At 41.7% G+C, this 27,360-nt stretch overlaps 1 protein-coding gene across 1 annotated transcript in view; it reads right to left on the reverse strand.

Moving 5' to 3' along the window:
• Positions 1 to 27,360, reverse strand: part of UBA6 (ubiquitin like modifier activating enzyme 6) — a 2,440,735-nt gene that overhangs the window by 1,110,407 nt on the left and 1,302,968 nt on the right. Inside the window, exons 20-21 of the mRNA XM_044060993.1 lie at positions 8,505 to 8,594; positions 8,330 to 8,410 (exon numbers count right to left, since the gene is read on the reverse strand). Of these exons, the coding sequence (XP_043916928.1) occupies positions 8,330 to 8,410; positions 8,505 to 8,594 (171 nt within the window). The remainder of the gene's footprint in view (positions 1 to 8,329; positions 8,411 to 8,504; positions 8,595 to 27,360) is intronic.

The following is a 27,360-nucleotide window of genomic DNA, read 5'->3' on the forward strand; positions in this document are numbered from 1 at the left end:
GTTCCTATATAAGGATAAGCAAAAGAACGCTAGTCCCCTGTGTGTCTTGACACGCCAGGCTGGTCTCAAAAGGAACAAAAATCGAACAGAGTGATAAAATAATAAAATTTATTGTTTAAAAGAGTTAAGCGCTTTCACTCGCTGTGCTGCGAGCTTCTTCAGAACTCCATTATAATGTAGTGAACAGATTTAAATAACTTCTTTGGCGCCAAAATAGCGCTGCATTAAAGCTACATACACAAATGCAACAAACGTCATTCTGAGGAATATCAAAATGAAAAAAATATACTGATTGCATTCACACTATAATAACACAACAATAAAATTGCACATCTCTAACCCAATAACCCAACTAAAATAAGTAGATATGTCAATAGTATAACTTGTTTCATAAATCAATACAAATATATTATTGAATAATATAGTAATAATGCATATTACATAAAAAAAATATTAAATTTATATAATGATTCATAAATTTAATTGTAATATTGGCTTAACAGTAAAAATCATTCAATCCTGGTGCAGTGGAAGCGTCTGTATATAACTGCCAACATATTTCTTTAAAGGACAATCGTCCTTTATAATCTCCCCCTTTAGAATCTATTTGAACACTTTCAAGGATGGCAAACTTAAAAAAATGTTTGTTACCCACATCTTTTGACATGTCTATATAAAGCATTTTTTCCATCTTTTGACTTAATGCTTTTTATTAACATTTTCCAAGGTGGCACTACCTTCTTCTAAAATGGTTTGGCATTGCTTGCACTTTCCACACTTAGTGGTATACTTCTGGGTCAAATGCTTGCTAATGCCACCCCCTTCAAGATAATTCTTAATGTTACGCCCCATTTTGTTAACAAAAATAGGTTGAGATCCTACTATTTTAACTATTTCCTGGTCTGTTAATATAATATTCCAATTACAAACTATAATTTTCTTGATTTTATTAATATGTGGGCCATATTCTAAAACACATTTTTGATCTTTTTGAGACCAGCCTGGCGTGTCAAGACACACAGGGGACTATCGTTCTTTTGCTTTAAGTTCTGTTTGTCATTTATTTGAATGCTTACAAGCCTTCGATTCCATATAAGGATAAGGGATTTCTATGTTTTTTATCTCTTAAGTCTTGATATTAGTGTAGGGATGAAAGCACTCAGACCTAATAAAGCTACTCTGTGTTTTTTATCATGGAGGTTTTCATTTTTATGCTGACTGAGTTCAATTACAGTAGTGATGATAATCATTTGAAAGTCACAGATGTAGTTGCTGGCTTTTGGTAATGCTGGTTGGAGATTTGAAGGTTATTAGTTTTGGGAGCAACACCTGAACCTGCTACGGCTAGAAAGACCCGATGATGGTGCTAACCGACTCCTAGCTATTCCACCAGTATCCTGATGTCACTGTGGAACACAGTCGTCCTGGCCAGGAGAGAAAGGGAAAAGAGCTCTGGTATTTGGGTTCGCTATCAGACTTCTGCAGGAATTCCAACAGTCAATACAGCAACAGTAAACTGCAATGATCACTTTCTACAATAACATCCACAAAAGGCCTTACCCCGCAACTTGATATGGAGAAGTTTACATGGAGGTGATGAGGCATAGCCTGACAGCAGGTTTAGTGACATCCACCATTACTTCTGCAACTGACTACCTTTCCATACGAGCTGAATCATACTTCTTACAATGAACTGAGGTTCAATGCATCGTTTTAGGACAATCCATCTATACATCTGTGAACTGGGTAAATGAGCCTTACCACTCTCCTAAAAGCAAAGTTTTTTTTTTTTGTTAATGATGTATGCAACATTACTGCTTAGACAAAAGATGGATAATTTGACTGCTCATTCTTGATCAGAGAAGAACATTTCTTTCACTCTTCTAGATGCTCTCAAAGCATCCTCACCCAGAGATGCACCATATCCTGGCCAAATGTTTGATACAAACTATAAACTTCCAAATGATGGTCAGGGCAAAGAAAGGATACATGCAATAGTGTTTATTTTATTATTTTTTTTTAACAAGAAAACATCTTTATTAAACCATCACTTACAACATAAGCAATCATATAGTTATATAAATGAAAACAAACCACACAGATACAATCCTAGGTGCAAACATTTTACATCACAAAACATACTGACACACTCCCTTGTTACACCACTCCACCCACCCAGCATCTCTGACAGTGCATCCCGCACAGAATCCTTAAAGTCTGCCAACCCAATGCACTCCCAGAAAATATGTTCCTAAATACCTCTTTCTTCTCTGTCACACCTCCAACATTTGGAGTCTACCTGAGGCAAAATTCTCTGGAGTCTACTTGGGGTATAAAAATGTTTATGTAAACATTTCCAAGCAAACATCTTAAATCCTCTAGATTTTGTTACATTTTTGGGAGCCATACATATATTTTCCCATTTATTTGTGAATTGCTTATCCAGTCTCTCTTCCCAATCCTTTTTAATCTCCTCTGATTGATTCTTATAGTTATCGTGCAATGTTTTATATGCTTTACTAATTACTCCTTTTTAATGGCTGCTTCTGTTCAGACTCTACTAAAAACTCTACCAGTGCTGGTCTTTCGTTTAGGACCCCCTATTTCTTTCTCTTTGCCTATACTCTAATATCAATCCTTGATAGGGAAGGCAATCTCTAACCTGCAGTCCAAATAAATTCTTGGCCTCTTCCCATTCTATTACCTTTACCTCTCTTGATATTTGCTCCCAAAACATTGGTTCTTTTGTCAGTTTTCTCCAATAAATTCCAGCCCCCTCTTGCCTATTTTCCCTAACTGCAGTCATCTCTATCGGCAGAATCTCCTTCGCCATTCCTGTGTCGGCTTAGTTCTTACAATACCTTCTGCTACTTCATGGGTACATTATGGACATAATACTCTGTACGATTACTGTTATTCTCCTTAAAGGCCTGCATCCAAATTCCCAGTCTCTCCTTGTTTCTTGAGCCCCCCCCAGTTTCAATGTCATCTCTTTCCACTTTGAATTATATTTTTCTGCTTGTGCTATGTATAGGAGCCTTAAATGTCTAGTTCTGAAATACACCTTTAAATTGGGTAATCCCAATCTGCCCTGTTCTACTGGAAGAATCAAGCTGATCCCACTTGACAATTGGCATCTTCTCCTCCAAGATAAAGTCCTTCAGCACTTTAATTGCTATCCACAACTTCTCATCTGGTTGATAAAAATATGCCTGACCTGTGTAGAAGACTAAACGGACTAAAAACATTTTGACTGCTTGTATCCATATAACAAAGCTTACATTTTCTCAGTTTTTGTATTTAATCTCTTCCCATATATCCTTAGCTGCCACACCAAAAACATGTTTAATCCATACTCCTAAATATTTCATTTTAGCAAGTCCCCATACAAATATGAATATTACTGAACCAATTCATGCGTGTGTAAATAATTTACCGCAAATGCCTTTGTTTTAGCTTCACTAATTTTGTATCCGAAAAAGATTTGAAACTGCCTCAAAATGTTCCACAACACTGTAATGTCTTTCTGGTTTTGTCAGGTATAAAATATTATCATCTGCAAATACAGCCAGCTTTTCTTGAATACCATACCAATCATATTCTTGAATTTCCGAGTTCCTTATCTTCTTTGCCAGTGGTTCTAAATAAAACGCAAATAAAGGGGAAAGGCGACACCCCTGCCTGGTTTTTCTACTCAAGCAGAAATGATCAGAGAGGACCCCACCCACTTTAATTTTAACCTCCGATCCCCTCATATATTCTCCTAATCAGCCTTATAATTTTTTTTCATGAAATGCAAATGCTTCCATTGCCCTGCTCATAAAGTCCCACCTTACTCTATCCAATGCTTTCCAAAAAAAACAAAAGCTCCACGAAGGAAGGAACACCACTCAAAAGACAGGACAGTTTCTTTTATTAACACACTTCTGGTAACTCGGCCTCTCCCCTTCTCATGGAATATTTTTCTGATACAATCCCATCACTGTACACACACACACACACACACACACACACACACACACACACACACACACACACACAAAGTATCAATTAATTAATTAAATTAATTAACTAAGAACCCAATTTACAAAAATTCATAGCCTTTGAGTAGTTACACTTATCCACATAAATTTATAAGCATAATATTACACATTTTATTAAAATGTACATTTTATCTAATATTTTCCATGTTTTAAATACTTCCACATTTTTAAATACATACTTGTTTCCTATTTTTAAACAGTCAAATTATTCTCTAAATTCATTCCATTGGGAAACAATGTATGATAATTAATAATCAACCTACTCTCAGGTCTATTTAATTCTCTTTTAAAATTTCCCGTTACCATTTAGTCATGCTAAAACACTGAAAAACAAACTGCTGCATGAACCTTTGTGTTTGGACAAAAAATGGGTAGCTACTGGGCTTTCTAACTTTTGCTTCCTAACATCATCTAAATGTTCTAGAATTTGGACTTTAACCTTCCTAGCTCTTTGTTCAACATACCAGCATCTCATGCTATTATTTACATGAGGGATTTTGAAAGGCAATTCATGATGTTATAAAATATTTTGTGAACAATGTAATTTATTACAAAAGATACATAGAAGATTTGCTGTTTATTTGTAAAGGTAGGGAAGAAGAATCTTTGGAATTTATGTGTTCACTTAATCCGCATGGTTTAAGATTCACTTGGAGCATAGACAGATACAGTATTCCATTCTTAGATGTAGTTTGTTATGTTGATGCTAAGCAGAGGATTCAGCATAGACCATTCAGGAAACCCACAGCCGTTATTTTTTTATATGCCACTAGTATGCACCCTTCCCCACCTAACTGAGTCGTTGCCATATGGAAAATTTAAAAGGATTTTAACAATACCTCTGAATTAAGGTACAAAGAAGATTGTTTAAATGAGGTACATGACAGACTACGAACCACAGGTTATGATGAGAGGGTACACCAGAAGGCAAGGGATAACATTCTAGAGGAGGTGGAAGGTCATACTAGGTCGTTATGGGCATATAGTAGGAGAGATGTCATGAATAAGAAAATTATGGTGATGAAAGATTGTTTTTCGTCACCAGATATTCTGAATTTTCCCCCATTTTGGAAAGGATAGTAAGGCAGGCTTGGGAAATTGTTAGTGAAGACAATTCTATTGGTTTTCTGTTCCCAAAACTAATTGTTTTTTCGTATGGAAGATATAGTAATCTTAAAGAATTTTTGAATCAGAGAAATTTGAACCATGAAGGTTATATTTTATACCTCCACCTTAATTTTATCCCATTCTCTAACTAAATTTTCAGAAGATATTGCTATCATCTCTAATAGCTCCTGAACAATCTCCACTGCACAATCCTTAAATTCCTCTCTTTTCAACAGATGGGTAGGAAAGCACCAGTGTCTCATTTTTATTTTAGTTATTATTGGTGCATGATCTGAAATAGTTATTGGGTGCATATCAAGACCTTTAATTAAATGCACATGTTCCTGTGAAACGTAAATTCTGTATACCCTAGGGCAGTTTTTATATATTGCAGAAAAATATGTAAATTCACTCCAAACTCCTACTACTGAATTCACATCTTCAGTGCCAAATATTTCCATAGATGTCTTCATAAATCTACCCTCCTTTGTTATACTTTTTCTTCTGGGCCCGCTAGACACATCTTCACTGTTGCTAATCACATTCCAGTCCCAAGCTAGAAGTAATATTCCTTGCTGAAAACTGATCATTTCTTCCAGAATTTTCTTAAGCTCCATTATAGCAGTTTTAGGTAGAATATAAATAAATGCCAATAGCCCCTTGACACTATAAATCTGCCATTATTATATTTTTTATCCTCTTCTATCACTATTGTAGCTCCTCTTTCAATTAATATAAGTACTGCTCTTTTCCGTTGCCCAGGTATTCCACTGAATATCCTGAAAACCTTTCTTTATCAAATTCACATGTTCAGTTCTTTCCGGATCTCCTGTAACATAGCTATTTGCACTCTACATTTTTAATATAATTTACTACTCTTTCTTTTTTGTATTTATCTGTGAGAACGTTGCCATTTAAAGACATTACAGAAAGCATCATTGCATTAAAATTTATTATTCCCACTTTTGCATGTATAACACCTTTTTTGTTAAATACACGGTTTGACAGGTTGTGCAATAGTGTTTACTTGAGCTGCTATCCCTTGCCCATAAAAGCACTTATGAATAACAGCTTGGGCACTACATATAATAAAGTTTGAAAAAAAAAAAAAAAACATCAAATTTTAAATTGGACACACAGCTTTTGAGAAATCCCAGCAAATTCCAGAGAAAGCAGACTAAAAAGAGTGGGAAAAAAATGCAAACAGCTTCCAGTAATCAGACTGGCTAAGACTAGATGGTGAAGGGCAAGGGTGCTTCTCTTCCCTCCAATCGACACAGCAATAAAGCTGGGGCCAGTTCCCATGTTCTCACACAGGAAAGTGTCAAGGTAATGCTGCAGAAGCAAATGTTCACAAACAAAGCCTCCTCCCACACACTGCACAGCTCCAGAAAGTGGCAGCTTCAAAAAAAGGCTGCCTGACGCACTCATCTTAGACAGAAGATTGCATTAGAAGACCACAACAGACTAGCAGCAGAGAACATCATTGGCATTTGACAGACTACCTAGGTCACCTGCAAGTTCTACTGCTTCTCCTAGATAAGTGGAAAGTCCATTGGTATAGCACTGTGTCATCTGGCATGCTGTGAAGTCATCTTGCATTCAACAGGGATTAAAGTCTCAGCACAGAAAGGCCACTCCTATCAAACAGAGAATTCAGCAAGTGTTCCTATCATTCTCCAAGATAAAACAAATGCAGGCATGATGAACAATGCAAACAAAGTCATGCTTACTGCTTTAGCTAGGGCATACACTGCAAAATATAAATATATAATCTAGTAGAAATGCACCATCTTGAAATTTTGCAGAGGAGATTTAACAGCCCTCATGATCCCAGTTGCCAAAAGAGTCTCCAAACGAGCTAAGGCCGCCTCCATCAGGTGGCCCTGGAACCTGGATAAGGAAGATATATAGCTAATAGCCTCTAGCCAATATGTGCCAGAGAAATAATAATGATGTGCCTGTCACTGCTCTCTCTGTGGCAAACCTTTCTGCCAACTGTCTGGTTGTTGGATGAACGCTCAGAGAACAATAACTTCCCCAACAAATCAATGAAGTCAGCTTCATGGTGGAAGGCAAGGGCATATCCCCATTTGCTGGATGATAATACTGGGAATCAGCAGCAGAATGAATTTTAACAAAGTGCCTTTCCTCAAACAGACAAAGAAGTTCCAAGACTGTGAAGCTTCAAATGTCTCAGAAATGAGGACTCATGTGTCTTATTCTGAAAGGAAACCAACTGGAATGGAAATCCCGTGTCCTCTATTTCTAGGCTCTAAGCAAACAAGTGTAGGAATTGGGACAGATGGCTTGTTTCCAACTGAAGTCCCTAGTTGTGAAATCCTGCACCAGCGACTCCAGATTCCACAAGTGTCTGAGCTTTTGTGCTTAGCTACAGACCACAGCAGGAGCTCACCATCTGACAGCTCCTTGATATGATCTGTCAAAGTCCAAATGAGCAAAAGTGGAAGACCAAGGAGAAGCAATCTTAGCCAAGAGTTCTCCAAACTATGGTCAGACAACTCAAGGCATCACCACCATCATCAGGCTGGACAGCCAATGGCATGAATACCCCCAGGATGCACTCAATACTAGATGGGTATGTTCCTAGAACTGGAATGAACTGAATACTTACTGTCTAGACGGCAAAAGACCGAAATAATCCTCCAAGCAGGACTGCATACAAAATGCTAAGCCACTCAATAGGCATCAAGAACCACCCACTCATCAGGACTACAAGGAGCCTTCTTCCACAATTCTTGTTGAATTTCCACCAAACATTCAAGGGCATAGAAACACAAACATTTACTGATGGCTGAAAACATCAAGCTCTGATTCTTATATGAGACACAATGATTTTTATGCATCTGGCATAAGATGTCATGACATGCACCATCAGTGGTAAGTGTCCCTCCCAACATGTGGAAATTTCCAAAAATAGATGCCAAATACTGACTGGCAAAGAAGATAACCCAACCATAAGACACATCAAGGAGATTTCTCTAAGTTGGAGCCTTTTCATTTCCAGCCCGCTTAAGATTTACTTAAGACAGAGGTTATAAATCACACATCTATCCAACAAAAATTTCTTCCTTTGCTTTCAAGGCAGATATAGCCTAAACTCTTTTAGTGCATGGCATCCTGATTACATATCCCATCACTATTAATTTTTTTCTTACCTGCAACACTTCTTCGGCAGATGGATATGTCTGCCAAAATTTGTTGTATTGTGAAGGCTTGTGGAAAAATGCACTTTCAAACTGCAGAGAATCAAAGAAAAAGAGTGCGTTAAAAAAGTGACTGTAGAGCACTTTACTTAGAAAAGACATTTTATGAATCATTGTGGTGTCTTACCTTATCCCTTGCCCATTGAATAGTGTGTTCTATAAGTGCAGGAAATGATTTCAAGGTACAAAATGGAATTTCTTCTTCAGGTGGATCTCTCTACCATAAAAATTGTATTTATTTAATGTTTGTTGACAGCATAGGCGTACTGGTCCACATGGACCAACAATGCATCGATACGCAAACAGTGAAATGCTGAGTACACATCAGTGTACAGTTATTTACAATGCATATTATATAGCAAACAGTTACTACAGCATAAAACAATCTCTACACAGTATTCAGATTTGCTATATTTGTGCAATGGTTGTCATGGGCTTATTTTACAGTGAAACAGTATTTCAGCACAGCAGTCTTTTACTTTGTCTACAAATTACAAAAAAATCAATAAGAAAGGGTAGGGTCAATTAAAAGTAAATTCTTAACTCACCACAAACACCATCTATATAAGCACTCATAAAGCTGGTTATTCAACATAATGGTTTCCTGCATCAATTAATATGAACACATGCAGTGCCAATGATCACTATGGTCTAGGGCTACTGTCGTCTCTGAAGAGTACGGATCCTGTCATGATGGCGTTGGTGAATTCCAGTGATCCTCAGGTACAAACAACCTCAAGTATTGCTATTATAAGGCCATCACATGGTGCAAATGCCAGGCTAACACTGGCTTGACCTCCAATGACATGAACTGTGGAGCTGAAAGATCAACTTAGGACTTGCTGTGTGTTGTCTTACATTAATTTGTAATGTACAACCAGAACACTATCACTATAACTAAAGGGAAATCATCTTTACCCAAATTAAAGGCTTGGTAGCAAAACTCTGAATAATCCCTGTAGGCCAAACCAAATATAACCTACTGGCTAGGTCTATATTATAAGATCGACGGCTGAAAACATTGAACAACATATGGTTGACCTCTTCAAACATCGAACTTAAAAAAAAAAAAAAAACAAAAAAAGAAAAAAATACCCTAACAGGTTTAAGCAGGGGGCTGTGCCCCCCACATCCCCCGCTACTTAAATATACCAACTCCGAGACCGCACTACATTGCAGTAAACAGAAATCTCCCCTTAAGGAGATTTCCGTTTACACATTCGATGTGCGCTTTTGCTATTCTTGTGTAGACAATATGAGCTTCAATATTGTCTGCTTTCGAGAATATAATATAGACCATGCTGACCAACACAGTTAGTTCATTACCAAAGACAGTTTGTATTTCATACTGCCATAATCACACCCGTGTGTGTTTACAGTTATTTAATTAAGGCTTGCTGCTATATCATCCATCTTACTACTTTACTTTAAAGCCATCTGTCATGTCAACAATTACTTGTCCCACTTAGAACTAAATAGCAGTACATCTTACTGCTGTACTATACACCTCTCAACCTCTTTGAGCAAGAAATCTGGACAAAACCATAAATAATGGGATGACAAAGGCCCCAAAATAGGAACAATTTTAAATATTGCTCTTACAAACTTAGAAAGTTGATAGGATAGCAGATTTTGTGTTAGCATGAATTTTCTGAAATGTTTGAAGTCTGAAGCTCAAATGTCTCATTTTGTGAATTTAATCTTTAGTGACGTGCCAATGATTTGCCAGAAAACCACAATTTTATGAAAAACTGATCAAAAATATGAGGCAAAAATCTGGACATTCTGTGAAAATCTGTACAGTTGAGAGGTATGCTGTACTATCAAGTTTAAAATCAGTTACAAACACTGATCTTTTAAACTGCAGCATCTTCACTTAATTCTCTACAACATGTACTATATTAGTCATACTTACCTTTCCAGTGGTAGCTTAGCTCACTTTCTTAGAACTCTAGCACCTCAACTTCAACTTAAGCACAAGAAAACATTCTTAATGAAAAGAAAAAAAGCAATCCTCCTAAGCTGATCAAGCTGCAAGCAGTTAAATCATCAGACAAACACATTGTGCACTGTGGGCGTTCATTTATGAAGATGCAATATCCTCAAAGTGCCAGTAATGCATTCCCACACAACACCAATGGTATTTTCCGATCACACCCCCAAAAGCTTGTGCCCTGGACAGCTGTACCCGCTGCCCACCGTAGTTATGGCTTTGCATTTTCTTACTTAATATGCTTAATATTATATCTTCAGCATTTACAACTACATATGTTTAGTCATTGAAGATTAGTCTTTAATTGTTAAGTATGTTCTAAATAACTTAATTACAGTATGCTACTGTGCTATGAGTATGTCTAATGTCAAGATGTGCAAGAAACAAAGCAGAGACTAGCAATACAGCAGCACAATGAGAAACAGTAAGATGAATATAAAGTGATGAGGCCAACAGCCTCTTGGGTATGTAGAGCTACACGGATAATAAAGCATGGCTGGAGACTAGGCAAAGACAGTGAATGAGTCACAGTTGTGCTACTGTGATCATGGGAGGCAAAGGGTAAATGATGTACGAGTCACGTGCCTCATCACACTTTGCCTGTTCTCACACACACACACTGCATTCCATGGAAGGCCACCACAGCACAGCAGTTAGAATTTCAATATATTAAACAGGAGGAAAATGGGAGACAGTACAGTTGGAACAGGAAAAAGCAAGAGGAGGAATACACAGAAGGATAAGAAGGAAGACAGAAGGATAGGGGAGCAATTTTTCTTTTTTTTTTCTTTTATAGAACATGTGCCCTTTTTCATTTTAATAAAAACAGAAGGGGGAATAACATGGTTCAAATAGGTGAGGAAAGAGGGTAAAGGGAAAGTGATAGAGGTACACAAGCACTTACAAACATGTACAAAACAACAGGGAAAGCAGAGATGTAAAAGGGTGGAACAAAAGCACATAGGTGTGATAGATACAGACAAAAGGTGGACATTTGGTGATGGAAGTGCTGCAAGACAAACAGAAGACAAGAATGAAAACAGAGGAAAAGGAAACACAGTGATGAGGTAGAGGAAGTAGCATGGTGAGCCTGCCAGTCTGACCCAGAGATGAAACCACTGTCATGACCACAACTTCCATGGCTAATATCAGGGTTGGGTGCAGCCTCTAGGCAGCCAGTGGTCAAGGCTGGCCAGACACAACTCTACAAACCAAGCAAAAGAGACTCTGTAGAATGCCAGTCCAGGTCACCAGCCACTAGCCCCCCCTTGGACCACACCAGCCACCTCACTTCCTGCAGTGTGAACCAGATGGGCCCCTTCACAGCATTTTTGAAAAATAAATATTTACCACCATCTTGAGAAGTGGCAATGGAGGCCATCAGAGAGACCTCCAGTTCACATTCTACTACAGTCTATTCAAAATACTACAGGCAGAACTGAGGATCATTAGGGATCCAGTGGTTAGGGCAGCAGCTGTAGGTCATGGTGGCCATTGTGGCAGATCCTACAGAAAACAAAAATAAATGGAGAGAAAAAAAATAAAAAGTAAAAACATGCAGCCCAAAAACATGTGTGGTACAATGTAATTCCATAGCCTACAACACCCAACAATTTCGAACACACACTCGGATACCTCCCCTGGCAGGCCAGACTACTAGCTTCTCTCTCTTAGGGTGCTCCCTGACAAATGGCTTACAAAATAAGCAAAGTCTACGTAACAGTGTTGATGTAATACACCAATCATCCTACAAAAAGCAGGTGGCACACCCTCCTTAATTTCTTCCCCTGGCTGTCAGAGGTCAATGTGGCGATTCCTCAGGTCAAAAATTAAGGACTAGGAAAACTCAGCCAGTGAGAAGCAGTTTTAATCCTACTTGGAAACCAGAAAAAGATCCTAGTCTATGACAGATACGGCAACCATGTAGATCACAAATTTCACCAACTTTTCTGCCATAGTATAACTGTCCTCCTGCCTGAGTTTACTCTTGCCTTATTACATACAGTAAAAATATTGTAACCTTTTTAACTTACTTACTGCAGTTAATTTGGTTGCATCATTGGAATTAGCATTTTTGTTTTGGTGACTATAGTGTTAATCAAATTTAAGAAATTTCACACTGGTGTTCACTACTAGAAATTGCTAAGATAATAATACAGTGTTGCTAGTACTATTTTCAGGATAATTTATACTGTTGCTAGTTACCGATACCAGGCAGACAAAAAACAAAATAATTACTGACTGCACATTTTTGTTGCATTTCTGTTTGCGACTGAATGTTGTAATGTCATGGCATTTACAGCTATTGCTCTACACTGTTGAATTACACTGACTAATACACTTTCATTGCTTGCACAGATAGTTCTATTGTTACTACACTGCAACTGTATGCAGTAACTTTGTTTTGCAGTTACTGAACTTGGAAGATTTGATTAGACTACCTGTAGCTACTGCTCTACAGTCACTGTACCTGGAGCCAGTGAAATTTACATTGTTTCGCATTGCTGAAACTACTAGTTGGGAAGGGACAAAATTAACTTAATTCAACTACCGAGTGCACTCAATCTTACATTTAATCGCTGTTTTTGTAATGTTGCTTGTTCCGTGTCAGTTCGACTGATGAGGAAAGTGAAGCTTTTGCTCTCATTCACTGCACTTGGGTAAGGCTATATGACATGTAACACTTTTATACTCATAGGTCAATGCTAGGCTGCTGCTCCAGAGGACCATTAGTAGCCTAATCAAAATGCCCCCAAGATTGTAGGTGCCTATTGTCATTATTAGTTACAAAACCTTTCAAATGAGGGCTTAAGGGGGCCAGCCCCGGGGTATATTTACGACTGCCCATCCACTCATCCAGGTTAAGTTTAAAGAGGACCAGGGAGCTACTTTGCTATACTTCCAAAAGAAGACTATTCCATAAAGCAGGGATTATCTGGGATACATAACTATCTGGCCAGCAGGTCCTATTTATATTTTGGTGGAAGTTAAGATCTCCTGAGTGGGTGATGAGGGAGTTATTTGTTTTGGGGGTCAGCAGAAGGTCACATACGATTGGTTCCTTCGAGACTTTGTAAGCTAGACAAAGGTAACCTCTCAAGAGTCTGTAGGAAACAAAAAGAGGACACTTTAAGACAGTCGGGGTAGCTGAAGGAAATCATACCTTTGATTATCTTAGTGACAAAATGCCGAGGTCTCTCAAGCTGGGTCATATGCTTAAACAGGTACATACCAAAGGAGCCACTATTCTCTTATTATGGGCCAAATGTGGGAGGAACAGAGAGAGATAATAACTTTAAATTCCTTAGATATGGACAAAATACCTCTGGTGATTAATCTGACAAGGTAAAAGAATTTCCTGACAGTGGATACACGACAATCAAAGGATAGTTAGTTGCCAATTAAAGTGTCCAAGTCTTTAAAGGATCACTATGAGCAAATGATGAAAAAACATTTTTTATCTTGCCATGAATCACTGCACCTCCCAAAGCTGCCTGCAGCAAATTTAAGTTCTCATTCCTAATTTTATTTTTTTATCCTTCTCTGCTCTCATGGGGGCAGATATCCTCATTCGTTTTGGACAGCTAAACATGTTCCATAATATACTATATGAGCACAGACTCTGAGGATAAGCAGAAGTAACATTTGTTGTCAGACTGTACCTCCATTCGCTTAGAATGGAACATCTGAAAAAAAAACTGTGAAGTTTGAGAATCTACAGATCATGTTATTGGTCTGCATTGAGTTTTACGAATGTTGTTTCTGCTGATGCACTACACACATTCTCTGAAAGAAGCTTGCAAAAGTGTCAAAAAAATGATTGAAATAAAAAAGACTTTTTACAAAGAGCAGTTTTGCAAGTTTTAGTTCCTGGCCGAGTTACTTCTTCCATCTCCCTTCCTTCAATGAGCTACAGTCTCATATTTCCAGCTTGGCTAGATTCAGCTACTTAGTTAACTTTGCATGACAACAGACATCATACAAATCACAGTCAGCAAAAGAAAATCTGTTCTCGTATGTCTCTTCATTTCTGTAAGATGTTTTGCCAACTGGCTCACAAACTGGACACACGTTATCAAAGTGGGTGTCTCCACATTAACCAGCAGACCAGTTACCAGCGGGTTGCCACAGGGGTCATTGCTGGGCTCCCTACTGTTTGGTATATACTTCTAAGAAGTTCAGGTCAAAACTAAAGGGCTGTGACTGACCATGTTTGCAGATGACTGCAAACTAGATGACATCATTGTATCCCCGAATGATGTCAGCATACTCCAGGATGGTCTCATGCAGGCCAACGACAGATGTATTAGTTATGGTCTCAAAATGAATGCAAAGAAATGCATCACCATTCCCTTCAGTACAAATAATGTCCTTTCACACTATGAAATCAACAATACCCCAAGTACCCATGGAGTGGTAAAGAACCTGGGATCACAAGCTGTGACCTTAACTTCAACCACCATGTGTCTACTGTAGTAAGGAAAGCTTTCTACGTAGCACACTTGGTTAGTAAAGGTATCGTCTCTTGTGCAAAAGAAGTTATAATCCCCCCCCATACCTGCCACTTATCCGGCCCACAACTGAGTATAACGCACCATTTGACGTGTATTGTACTAAGCACCTACAGCAATTACAGACCTCAGAGGTTTCTAACAAAGATAATCAAGGGGCTCCAGCATGCGTCTTACACAGACCTACTAAAGTCCCTGTCACTATACTCTGTATCATCTACACTTCTTAGGGAAGACGTATGCCTGGCTACTGAGCAATCCAAGACCCAAACCTAATGGTAGCAGTATATCCATAAATCAAAAGGGACTAGAGGTTCAGAGAGGTAAGATCCAGGATAGGTTGCAAGTACCCTGTTTTCTTGGGTACGATAAAGAATCTGGAGTAAATGCCTGATCCAACTTGATCTGGGGGAATCTCTTGGATGACTTTTTTTTAGCAGTAACTTTATTTCTGGGCCGCGTTCTCCCTCTGACTGGGTGGAACATTGGGGAGGTGAAGTTTTTCTTTGGGAGTGTTGGAAAAGGGAATGAAGTATCCTCTGGATACCATCCTTAGCACCCATCTGTTGTTTGTGATGGCCTCCCAGGCTTCTGTAAGGAGAAATGTCCCCAGACTGTTTCCAGAGGACAGCAGTCAGGCAACAATTCAGGACCACTGGAAAGGCTTGCCTGGGATGGTTTCCCGCTCCACCTGATTTTGCGGACTCCCCCTCGGTCGCACAGACAGCATCTTCCATTCTGACCAAATCCCGCCTCTGCCTCGAGGGGGGGGGGGTGATCTCATTGAGTATCCTGGAAAGGACCCTGCGACTTCCAAAAGCACACTTATTTCCACACTAGTTCCTGGAGATGGTCATAGCCCAGATGGAGTAGAAAAATGGATTCTGACGACAGACAGGGTCTTACCATCTTTTGCACTCTGGGATAAAGTGTTACATACCGTGGGGCCAAACAAGGTGGAGCCATCAAAGAGGATATTAATAAAGGACTATTTGAAAGGCTCCACAAAATCGCACAGCCTCATCCAGGCATGGCGCAATATGACAATGCCAAAATCAGCCACCCTTAAGGTACCCTCTGACAGATTAGTATCATGGACACATTGGATAAGGAGTGTAGGTTGGCCAGCCTAGAGGAAAAAAAAAACTCCCATTCCTCTGTAGGCATGCAGCCTAGGAGCATGTTGGAAAGTTTTCTGGCTATGTTTCTTTGTAGCTGGGATAAAATGCAACAAATAGTTCAATGCCCAAAGTGCAAAGGTAGATGAGGTGTAGACTCTTTTGCCAAATCTGTCCAACACCCATGGATCTTTATTCGGGGGGGTGGACAGAGGAATTTTCCTGAGCCAGCTCCTTCTTGGTGGCTGCTGCCACAACCATGGAATCTACGGGGATTCCTTTGGTTCAGAAAGATTTATCAACTGGAGCACTCAAAATTTTGGCAGCACGTTTGGAGATTGGTTCCACTCTATCCGGCTCCTACCAAGCCCTCGTCGACATCTGCTGGATGAGTGGGTCAGCTGGGTAGTACCTACTGTGGTAGGTAGTAGATTGGCTAGACCCAAAAGCCTACCACAGTCCAAATTCCTCCGGGGAAGGGTTTGGGGCAGTACAACCACCCATTTGGCGAAGGATTTCAAGGATGCTTCCGAAGGAGACCTCATCAATGTGGTGACTTGGGAAACCCTTTACCTTCCTCAAAATCAGTATCCATAGAGAGACATTCCATAGGAGAATCCACTTGCCTCCTTCTACATCGTCTCTTTCAAGGGACCTCCTCAGCAGGGTGCTCCAGGAATGTGTCAGAAGAAGCCTGGGGATCCACTGAGGCAATGGTGTAGACGCTTTCCAGCACCGGCTGTCCTCGTGGCAGCTCAGAGGCCTCAGGCACAGGCCCAGTATGAGGTGGGGCTAGTTCCATATAGATAAATGCTGAGGATCTCCTAGGAATGGACAGAATCCTCTCCATGACTTCAAACGTGGAAGGGCCCCCGAACCACCTGGAGCTGGCCTACCAGGGCTGATATCACTGAAGCAGACACCTCCCGAACAGTACAGGCTTCCCACTCTAAGGGGGGAGCTGGAACTGAGCTGTCAAAAGCCAAGGCACCAAGGGGAAAAGATGGCTCTGAAAGCTTCGGAGTCGAGGTCAACCCCCTGGAACCAAACTCAATGCTACGGCTCCAAGAAACGCTGGGAACCAAAGCAGCTGGAGATGAGCAAGTCAGGGAGACAGTCAAAGCTGAAGAGCAGATGTCTATTGGCTCTGACAGTCCGGCACCGGGACCCAATGGAACCCACAACTCTGAAACTGGGGGTCGAATTGGAGAAGGAGCTACCAGTTGGAATGGGCAAACCCTCACAGATCCAGATGCAGACAGAGCTGACTCAAGCCCCATCTGGCACTGTGTCTCGAGAAATTGCTTCATGAGCTTACCAACATCTTTGGAGGTCAGACTTCAGGAAGACCCAGAAGTAGTAGTGGAAGGGGGTCTGGAGGACCTCCGTAGAGAACGAAATGGAGAACTGGGTCACGTTGACCCTGGTGCCAAAACTGTAGCAGCCAATGCAGTGGGAGCACCACTTGGCCCCATAGCACCAGAGGATGAAGGGGCAGAGGAGAGGAAGTAGCCACTGAGCTCAGAGCAGAGTGAGTCGGTTCCAAGGACTTTGCCTTTTTCCTAGGCAGTTCCGAGGAAGATTACGTGGGAGACAGTCTCCCGGACTCCTGGGACTCCCTGAGCTTTTCAGGAGGGGGTTGAGCACCTAATGCAGAAGGCATCCCCGAGGTGGAGGAAGGAGGAAGAAACCCCAAATCAGTGCGCTCCTCCTGTCCGCCACAGCCTGAGAATGAAAAGCCCTACAAATATCACAAGGAACATCCAAATGCTGAGGCCCCAAACAGTACACACACTCCCCATAGCCAAGGGACAGAGGGATCTTCCTCCCACAGGAAGTGCACTTTTTAAAACCTAGTGGGCTTTTGATCAGCAGTAAGGAAAGAGAAAGGAAAAGGCAAAGAGAAGGGAGAAAAACCTTTATTTATTTATTTATTTATTTATTTATTTATTTAATAGAAAAAAACCTGACGGACAGAAATGTGAAAGCTAGACAGAGAACAAGAGAAAGAGATAGAAGAGCAACAGGTAGAGAAAGAAACAACCAACAAAAAAACTTACCTAACACTTGGAGAAACTCAAGATGAGGAACTTGATGTGAACTCTAAGCGTGGCAAACGAGATCTGAGGTACTGTGGGGGAGCGGTGCACTATGGGTAGGGAGAAGGAGCTCAAGTCAGGAGTCTCGAGCTGGAAGAAGGCGGCCTTGTCAGTTCCAAGCCTTGGAACTGTATTCCCACAGGTTAATGGAATGAAGTGGACAACATGAGATACAATGATACATGGTTAAAGTGGTCAAATCTGTATGTTCAATGCCACTACACTTACCACCGAATCCAGTCTTATGACACCTGCTATCCACTACCTTGGCACTTGTCAGACTACAGCTGCAGATCTTGTTGTTCATTACACTTTGACTAGTACACACACACCCATTACACATGTTGGTGAATGTGGGGCTTTGACTCTCTCTCCCAAAAACAGTGCTGTAATGGCTAAGAGATGCAAAAACTATTGCAACAATGTCATCTCAGGACATCCCACTGATGTTGCAGCAAGCCCATCACACTGACACACTATCCCACAAGTAAAGCTTCAAACCAATGGGAGTCCAGTTTTGCTCCACAGTTCTGTTACTTCATGTATGCAATAATGCATATATACATGTATGGATGTGGAGGTATACAGTTTTGTCATGTATGGAGAGCATACCTCTCAACCATACCAAATTCCACTGTACTTACCGGTTTTGAGAGAAAAATAATGGGGTGCCACAAACTTCCGAGTGGCCCCTTCAATTTCCAATTTTTTTCTTTTTATTTACAATTTTAAATAAGTTATGGCTGATGTCATCATGTATCGCCAGCATATCCTGCAACATCATCAACGTGCAGAGGCGTGCACGAGGATATCAGTGCCGGACTGCTCGTCGGACCAGGACAATGTGGAGTAGCTAGAGAACAGTTAATGCCCAAGGGGACTCTTGGGAATTGGTAAAGTCCTTGACGCAGGTTTCTCTTGGGTTTAGATGCTTTGCTTTTCCTTTTCAATGAGTTTCTGCAGGTTACTCAATGATGGTTCTGGCAGTGTGGCTAACCGAACATTTCTGCTGGTAATGTCACTGGCTGCTCACTCCTGGGAGACCTGCATTTTGTAAGAAATGTATGGTGGTTGCAAGGCAGTGCTCTGCTTTGTGCAGTTAGCTTTGGTGTCTGTTTTCATCTCGACTTGCAGCTGAACTAGCGAATGGGAGTGACTGAGTTTTACCAGCAGCTGTGAGTCAGTAGGTAATGAAGTTAAAGCCACTCCAGTGTTTCTCAGGCACTTCTTGAATGAAAATGCAGCAAACTGCTCCTCTCCACTGTAACTGTTTCAAAGTCTGTATTAAGCTCTACTACCTGTCACCAGTCTGGAACTACAGCCTGCAGTACATTCTCGCTGTTCTATTCTTCACAGTGGCAAATCACTGAGGGAGTGGGGTATATTTGTGTTGTTGTGAGGCAAGGATCATGTTGATCTTTCACAGCTGTAGCAACTTCCTTCTCTTGCTCCTGGGTGAAGCACAGCACTATTGAAGTCAATAGTGGAGTGCAGGAAAAAGCAAATTCAGAGCAGTCTGACAGTGGGAATGGCTTCCTCTCCCTCAAAAAGCAGTTAAGTACAGTTGTGTACACTTACCATGAATGTAGATGTTCAAGTGTATTCACTGTTGCAGTCGTTACATTTGGGTTATCTGTTTGCAGTAGCCCTCAGTCGGCCTGATTAACAAAGTCTTGGGTCCTATGTCGGTTGCTGTCTCTTCTTCCATGACGTCAGGTCATCAGAGGTATAAAACATGCAGCTGACATCATTACATCAGTTTATCTTGCCCCAGATGTCAGGTGCCCCCTAATGGAAAGCAATTAAATCTATAAATACACAAGGTTATAACCTCAAACAAAAAAGCAAATACACCAAAAAGCTTTTAAGCACTGAAAAGGAGAGAAGAGTTATAGAGAAAAGAACTCAGGGGGCTGGAGGGAGGGTAACCAGGACTGCAACAGTGAATACACTCGAACATCTACATTTATGGTAAGTGTACACAACTGTACTGTGTTCTTCGTGTTTCACTGTTGCAGTCAATACATTTGGGTAGCTTCCCAAAGCTAAGGATGGGAGGAGGAATTTAGAAAGCATTAGGACTAGCTACAAGGCCCTGCGAAACTGTAGTGGCAAGGCCAGCTCTGGATTTAGAGAAAATTGGCAAATGGTAATGCTTGGTGAAATTATGTACAGAACTCCAGGTAGCAGCTTCTAGGATGTCCCTGGTAGGTACGCCTCTGAGAAAGGCTGTAGAGGTAGATGCAGCCCTGGTTGAGTGGGGTCTGATCCCCTGTGGGATAGGTTTTCCATGGTGCTTACAGCAGAAATGAATGCAATGGCCTATCCATTTGGAGATGGTTCACTTTGAAATAGCCATCCCCTCTGTCCCTGCAGCTAATGCCACCAGCAGTTGTTCAGATTTCCTTTGAGGTTTAGACCTGTCCAAGTAGAATCTAAGTTGTCTGTGCACATCTAAGAAGTGCAGTATCCATTGCCCTTTGTTCTGTGGATTAGGAAAGAAGGTAGGCAAATGAATGGACTGATTAAAGGCCACGCTGGATACCACCTTTGGCATGAAAGAGGGATTGGTCCTGAGGGACACCCTGTCTGCATGAAAGATAATGAAAGGCTCCACTGCCACAAGGGCCTGTAATTCAGATACCCTTGTTGCTGAAGTGATGGCTAAAAGGGAAGCGGTTTTCCAAGAAAGGAATTTTAAATATGCAGTAGCAGCTGGCTTGAAAAGAGGAAGGGTGAGTTTCTCCAATACAAAGTTAAGGTCCCAGGCTGGAAATGGAGCTCTCTTGGGTGATCTTAAATTTTTGGCCCCTCTGAGGAACTGCTTGAGCAGTGGAAGAGGGGAGGTTCTGTGTTATAATGAGCTGAAATGGCTGAGACGTGAAATTTTGAGGAAAAAGACAGGCCCTTGTGAAGCATCTCAGTTAAGTATTGTAAAATCTGAGGTAAATTGGGCACTGCTGTGCTCATCCCTTGAGATTGGTTCCAGGCACATAATCTTTTCCATTTTTCAGCATACGATTTTCTAGTACTAGGCCTCCTTGCCTCTAAAATGACATCCATCACTGGTTTACTGCAGGATGGTAAAGGAGAGCTTAGGTAATTAGCCAGGCTGCTAGGTTCAGTGTTTGAAGCTGAGGGTGCAGAATCTGGTTCTCCTGCTGAGACAGCAGGGTAGGAGTCTGAGGCAGGTGCCATGGGGCCAACAGTGACACACTGCGCAGGAGGGGGTACCAGTGTTGGCGTGGCCAGGCTGGTGCAATCAAAATCATCCTTGGTTTGTCCTGTTTGATCTTTAGTAGTACTTTGGAGAGCAGAGGCAGAGGAGGAAAGGCATAAACTGATAGGTTTTTCCAGCTGAAGGACAGAGCATCCACTTTCCAAGCTTGTCTGTGGGGAGTCCTTGTGCAAAGTTTTTCCAATTGATAGTTCTGGGGGAGGCAAACAGGTCTATATCTGGGCTCCCCCATTTGCTTGTCAACATGTTGAAAATCCTTGGTTCCAGTTTCCACTCGTGTGGGTCCATGAGGTTTGTGCTTAGTCTGTCTGCCAGTGTATTTAGTTTTCCTGGCAGGAATTGAGCTTGTAGATGTACTTGGTAGCTCAAGGCTGTGTTCCACAATGCCATGGCTAGTCTACAGAGGGGGTAAGTATGTGTACCCCCCTGCTTGTTTATGTACCACATAACAGTGGTGTTGTCCGTCTTTATCATTAATTGTCCTGGAAGAATGTGGTCCTTGAAGGCTGTCAGCGCATTCTGTACAGCTAAAATTTCTTTATGATTGATGTGAAGGTGCAGTTGAATTGGGTTCCATTTGCCCTGAATGCACATCCTTGCCAGTTGCGTCCCCCCCCCCCTCCATGCATAGTCTGATGCATCGGTTGTTAGGGTTTGGGTGGCAGGGGGTAGTGTGAATGGTAGTCCCTTGTTTTGGTGGCAGGCCTTTGCCCACCAAAGGAACTCTAGACGTAGACCAGGAATGATAGGAATCATTGCTTCTACATCCTGAGAATGTTGACACCATAGGCTTTTTAGATACCATTGTAGTTTCTTCATATGCAGTCTTGCATATGGAATTAGAAGAATGTAGGAGGCCATGAACCCCAAGGCTTGTAGTATTTGCCTTGCAGATAGCAGGGTTTATTCAGCCACTTGTTTGAAGCAGGTTGTCAAGTGAATTTGTTTCCAAGCCATCTGGGAAGTTGTATTCAAGCTTGCTCTCAGGAATATAATTTGTTAACAGGGTACCAGGTATTATTTCTTTTTGTTTATGGTGTACCCCAAACAAGTTAGCACCCACTGTACAAAAGCCAGATGATTCAAAGGTATGTCCTGGTTTTCTGCCTGAATTAGACAATCGTCCAGGTATTGGTATATTTGAATATTTCTTTGCCTGCAAAATGCAATGACTGGAGCTAGGTAATTTGTGAATACCTTGGGCGCAGTAGATAAGGCAAAGGGCAGTGCAGAGAACTGATGGTGCACGTAGCCTGCTTTGAAGCGTTGGGTATCTTCTGCAAGATTCCCTGACTGGGATTTGCAGGTGTGCTTCTTTTAAATCTAGTATTGCCAACCAAGCATCTTTGCCTAGCATAGGAAGTAACTGGTGAAGAGTAAGCATCTTGAAATTTTGGAATCACCAAAAAGGTGTTTAGAGTAGGCAGGTCCAGGATAGGATGCCATGAATTGTCTTTTCTGGGTACCAGGAAAAATCTCGAGTAGAAACCTTGTCCCTTTTTCTCTTCTGGTACCAACTGAATAGCCCCTATGCTTGAGAGAGAGAGTATTTGCTTTTGAGCCTCTGCCCACTGATTTGGAGGTAGATCTGGCCAACCGCTTGGAGTTGGTAATGAGTGGAAGTGAAATCTGTATCCTTGGGACACTATTTAAAACCCATTTGTCCTGGGTAATGCATTCCCAGTTCTTTGCATGAAGTGCAATCTTTCCCCCCAAAGGGGCAGTCAGTGAGAAGCGCTTGGAAGTTTTAAAAAGAAGTCACTGAGACAGTTTACCATAGGGGGGAGTTTTAGTACTCCCAAATTTGGAAGTGGAGGCCCCACACTGCTTAGTCCTGTGCGTCCCCTGGGACTGAAGCTTGGGTGCTCTGCTGGATCTGGGTTTGGACTGAGAAGGTCTGGAAGAGGCAGAAAAGGACCAATTCTTAGAAGGCTAATACCTACTAAATCTTGGAGGTTGTATTTGTAAAAAGTCTTTAACAGTTTGCATAGATTTGGCTTTTTCCTCCATCTTTTTAAGAACTTCTTCTGCCTTGTTGCCAAACAGGCGGTCCTGAAAAAGCGGTCCAGTGAAAAACATTGAGCAGCCTGCCTGCCCCTGTCGGAGTGGTTACTGACTTGAAACTGTAGTTTTATTGGCCATTTTGGGTCAATTCCAAAACTCCTTCATCTTCCTCTCTTAAAACCTGGTTGCCTCGTGGTTTTGGCGTCTTTTCAGGCTTGTTGGCTGTTGGTGAAGCACCCACCAAGAGGAGAAAACGCTGAGAGAAGAAAGAAGCCACTTTTGAGATTTTAAGTATTTTTTATTTGCTAAGTTTTTCTGCATAGCCGCCTATTTTGAGCATTTTCTGGCTTGTTAAACTTGATTTCTGCATTAGTAACTGTATTTAGAGCACAGCCTAGAGCTGTTTACTGAATTTCCTGTTTGCACTTATTTTTAAAATCGTTTTTTCTCAAAACTTGCATTTTATCTGTCTTTGGCCGAGCACTCTTGTGTGGGGTCATTTACTGCACTGTTATAACTTGTTGATACTTGTGAACCTCTGCTATCTCTGAAAAAACAAAAAAACAAAAAAAATCTTGCTTTTTTCTCACTTTTCTGAGATTTAAAAAAGTTCAGTTACAGGCTTGCTGTTCTTGAACTTTGTAAGTTTCTGTGAGGCCATTTTTTGCTTGGGTAAAGGGAAGTCTCTCTGTTGATCAGTGGCAGCGAAAAACATTGAGCAGCCTGCCTGCCCCTGTGGGAGTGGTTACTGACTTGAAACTGTAGTTTTATTGGCCATTTTGGGTCAGTTCCAAAGCTCCTTCATCTTCCTCTCTTAAAACCCTCTTTTGCGCAGTTTTGCGTGTTTTTGTGCATAGCGCAACAGCGGGCAGCGCCGCCTAATTGGGTTTAAACTATTCCTGGCTCCACAAAGTCTGCTCTTCACTTTTTCCCTTAGAACTGCTCTATCTCTCAATTTAAACACCATATTCTCATTCTAAGGCCCTTCACTGGTCCAATTAAGTAATTCTACAAGTTAGCACTATTAAACCATAAGCACTACTTACTCTTATACTCTCTATGATTACCCTGTCCTCTATTGGTCCGTCTTAAATTCAGTTTCCTTATTACTCTGGCATGTCCAAAGGTCAGTCAATGGTTTCCTCTCCAGTCCAGCTGGTGAATCTGGGAATTTTGAGGCAATGTCACGACTGTCTCATGTACACGGACAACCCTCTCCTCCTCCAAACAGGTTCAAATATATGTGAGAGATGCAACTATTTAGCCAAACTGGAGGATGAGCTCTCTCATCTCAAAACTGGTGTAACCAGTCAGGAGGAGAAGGTAACCTCACACAACACAATTCCAGTATCACATAGTCCCACCACATCAGCGAACCAAACACAAATACATAAAAACATACTCGGAGGCTCTAAATAAAAATCTACCTAAGCAACAGAGACCTCCAAAGCAGACATCCAAGCAAACGCTACCTCAAAACAAAACACACACAACACATAACCCACAAAGTCAGTGTGCCAAGCAGCCACAGCCCTTAAGGCTGAATAACACACCTGATACTCTTGTTATAGGTGACTCTATTGTCAGACACACTGACGTCCTGCTCACCAGGCTGAATAAAGAGAAGGTCACGGTGAGCTGCCTGTCGGGTGCTAGGATCCGACACACAACGCAAGCACTCAGGTCACTCCAAAGCAAATACAAATATGACTCAGTCATTGTACATGCTGGTGTGAATGACCTGAGACATACCTCCCTGGACTACATGAAAAGAGACATAGAGGAGCTCTCTGATCATGTAGCCCAGGCTGGTATGACCCTGACCTTGAGCAGCATCTTACCCTCACCTAGAATGATGCCAAAGTACAAAGACAAAATGATCGATTTTAACAATTGGCTAAAATTTTGGTGTCATTCAAAGGGGATCCAGTGTCTGTCAGCCTGGGATGACATGCTCGACAAGCCACGTTGCTTCGCTAGGGACGGCTTGCACCTATCACCCCTGGGCTTTTGGATATTGGCAAAGGCTCTTGCCACCCCCATAGTGCCTTTTTTAGGCAAGGCTCAAAAGTCAAACCCAACCCCATAGACAGCATAAGGAACAAGAAACTAAGGGTAATGCTGCTAAACGCCAGAAGTCTTAACCTCAAGATGCACACACTCGAAGCTCTCCTCAGTATGGAGAACATCGATATCTGTGCAGTGACAGAAACCTGGTTCAAGGCTCCAGAGAGCACCCCATCACTACCAGGCTATACCTCATATCATGCTTTTCGGCCCCAAAACCCGGACCGAACCACAAAAGGAGGGGGAGTTTCCATATTTATCAAGGATATCCACACCTCCAGGTTAGTGGCATTGCACGAAGTATCAGAGACCATCCATGTGCAACTAACAGTGGGCAAGACTGCTTTTCAGTTTATAGCATCCTACAGACCACCCTCTCAAAGTCAGGAATCCCACTCGGCTTTCCTGAAAACATTGGAGAACATGAAGATCCCTCCGAACACCATTATATTGGGCGACTTCAACTACCCAAACATTGACTGGGAGCACTACTCAAGCCCCAGCACTTTAGCCCAAAGGTTCCTGGAAATTATTAACTCAAATGCTATGGAACAACTAGTCACCACTCCCACAAGAGGGGACAACATACTAGACCTGATCATTACCAACATGGGGACTCTATGCTCCACAACAGAAGTATATCCCTCATTGGTAAGATCAGACCATAAATTAATTTCACTGGATGTCCACATCCCGACTCCACCCCCAGCCCAGAAAACCACAGTGAAAAACTTCTCAAAAGTGAACTTCTCACTTCTCAAAACCGAAGTGGAATCCTTCAAGGCCCCAGGGCCAGTGGAAACTACGGCCCAAACTGCAGAATCCTATATAAATGCATTCTACGGACATCTCCAGGAATGCATGGATCATGCTATCCCAAACAAAACCAAGACCCAATCATCCAAAGGCAAGCGTCCAGTCTGGTGGACCCCTGCCATAAATAAACTGTACAACAGAAGGAGGAAGCTACTACATGATAGAGCAAAATCCCTAATAGGGAAGGCATCTCTGATCAGTACTAGCAAAAAATTACGATCCCTCATAAATTACGATCCCTCCAAGGCCAGCTTCGAGAGAAAAATTGCACAGGACACCAAAGACAATTATAAGGCTTTTTTCAGTTATGTTAGAAACCTGGGATGCAACTCCCAGACTTGTTCTGAGTTGATTCTAAACGACAAAAAATACACTGAACCCACAGACATCGCCAATATCCTGGCAGACAGGTTCAGTGCAAACTCCCCCCCCCTCCCCCCCAAAAGAGCAAGTATCTATCCCGGCAGAGAGCTGCCTCCCAAACATCTCAGATGCTCAGGTGAAGGCTGCCCTCTCCAAAGCAAAAAACACTGCTTCCATGGGACCAGATGGCTTCCCAGGTTGCGTCCTACATGAACTCCAAGAGGAACTAATCCCTCAAATAAAACAGCTATACAATCTCAGCCTCACTACAGGATATGTGCCCACAGAATGGCGTGACAGCAACAGTGGTCCCACTCCACAAAGGTGGAGCCTCTAAGGACCCTGGAAACTATCGCCCCATAAGCCTGACTAGCTTAGTCTGCAAGGCTATGGAGAGGATCATCATGGAGCTCATAAACAAAGACATTGGGGACCTACAGACACTAGATCCTACCCAGTTCGGCTTTGTCAAGGGCAGATCCTGCCTTTTGAACCTGGTTGACTTCTTTGAAACAGTCACCAAAGCCATAGATGAAGGAAAGGTAGTCCACACAGCCTATCTGGACCTTGCAAAGGCATTTGACACAATACCCCACTGGCATCATAGATAAGCTATCCAGCTTAAATATAAACCCCTATGTCACAAGATGGGTCGCAAACTGGCTCAAAGACAGAACCCACAGAGTGAGAGTTGCTGGAGCCATGTCAGACTCGAAACCGGTCACAAGTGGCGTCCCACAGGGTTCTGTCCTGGGACCACTCTTGTTCGGTATA

Source organism: Protopterus annectens, chromosome 2.part0, assembly GCF_019279795.1.
Source record: "Protopterus annectens isolate FY-2018-M chromosome 2.part0, PAN1.0, whole genome shotgun sequence".
NCBI classification, from domain to species: Eukaryota; Metazoa; Chordata; order Ceratodontiformes; family Protopteridae; genus Protopterus; species Protopterus annectens.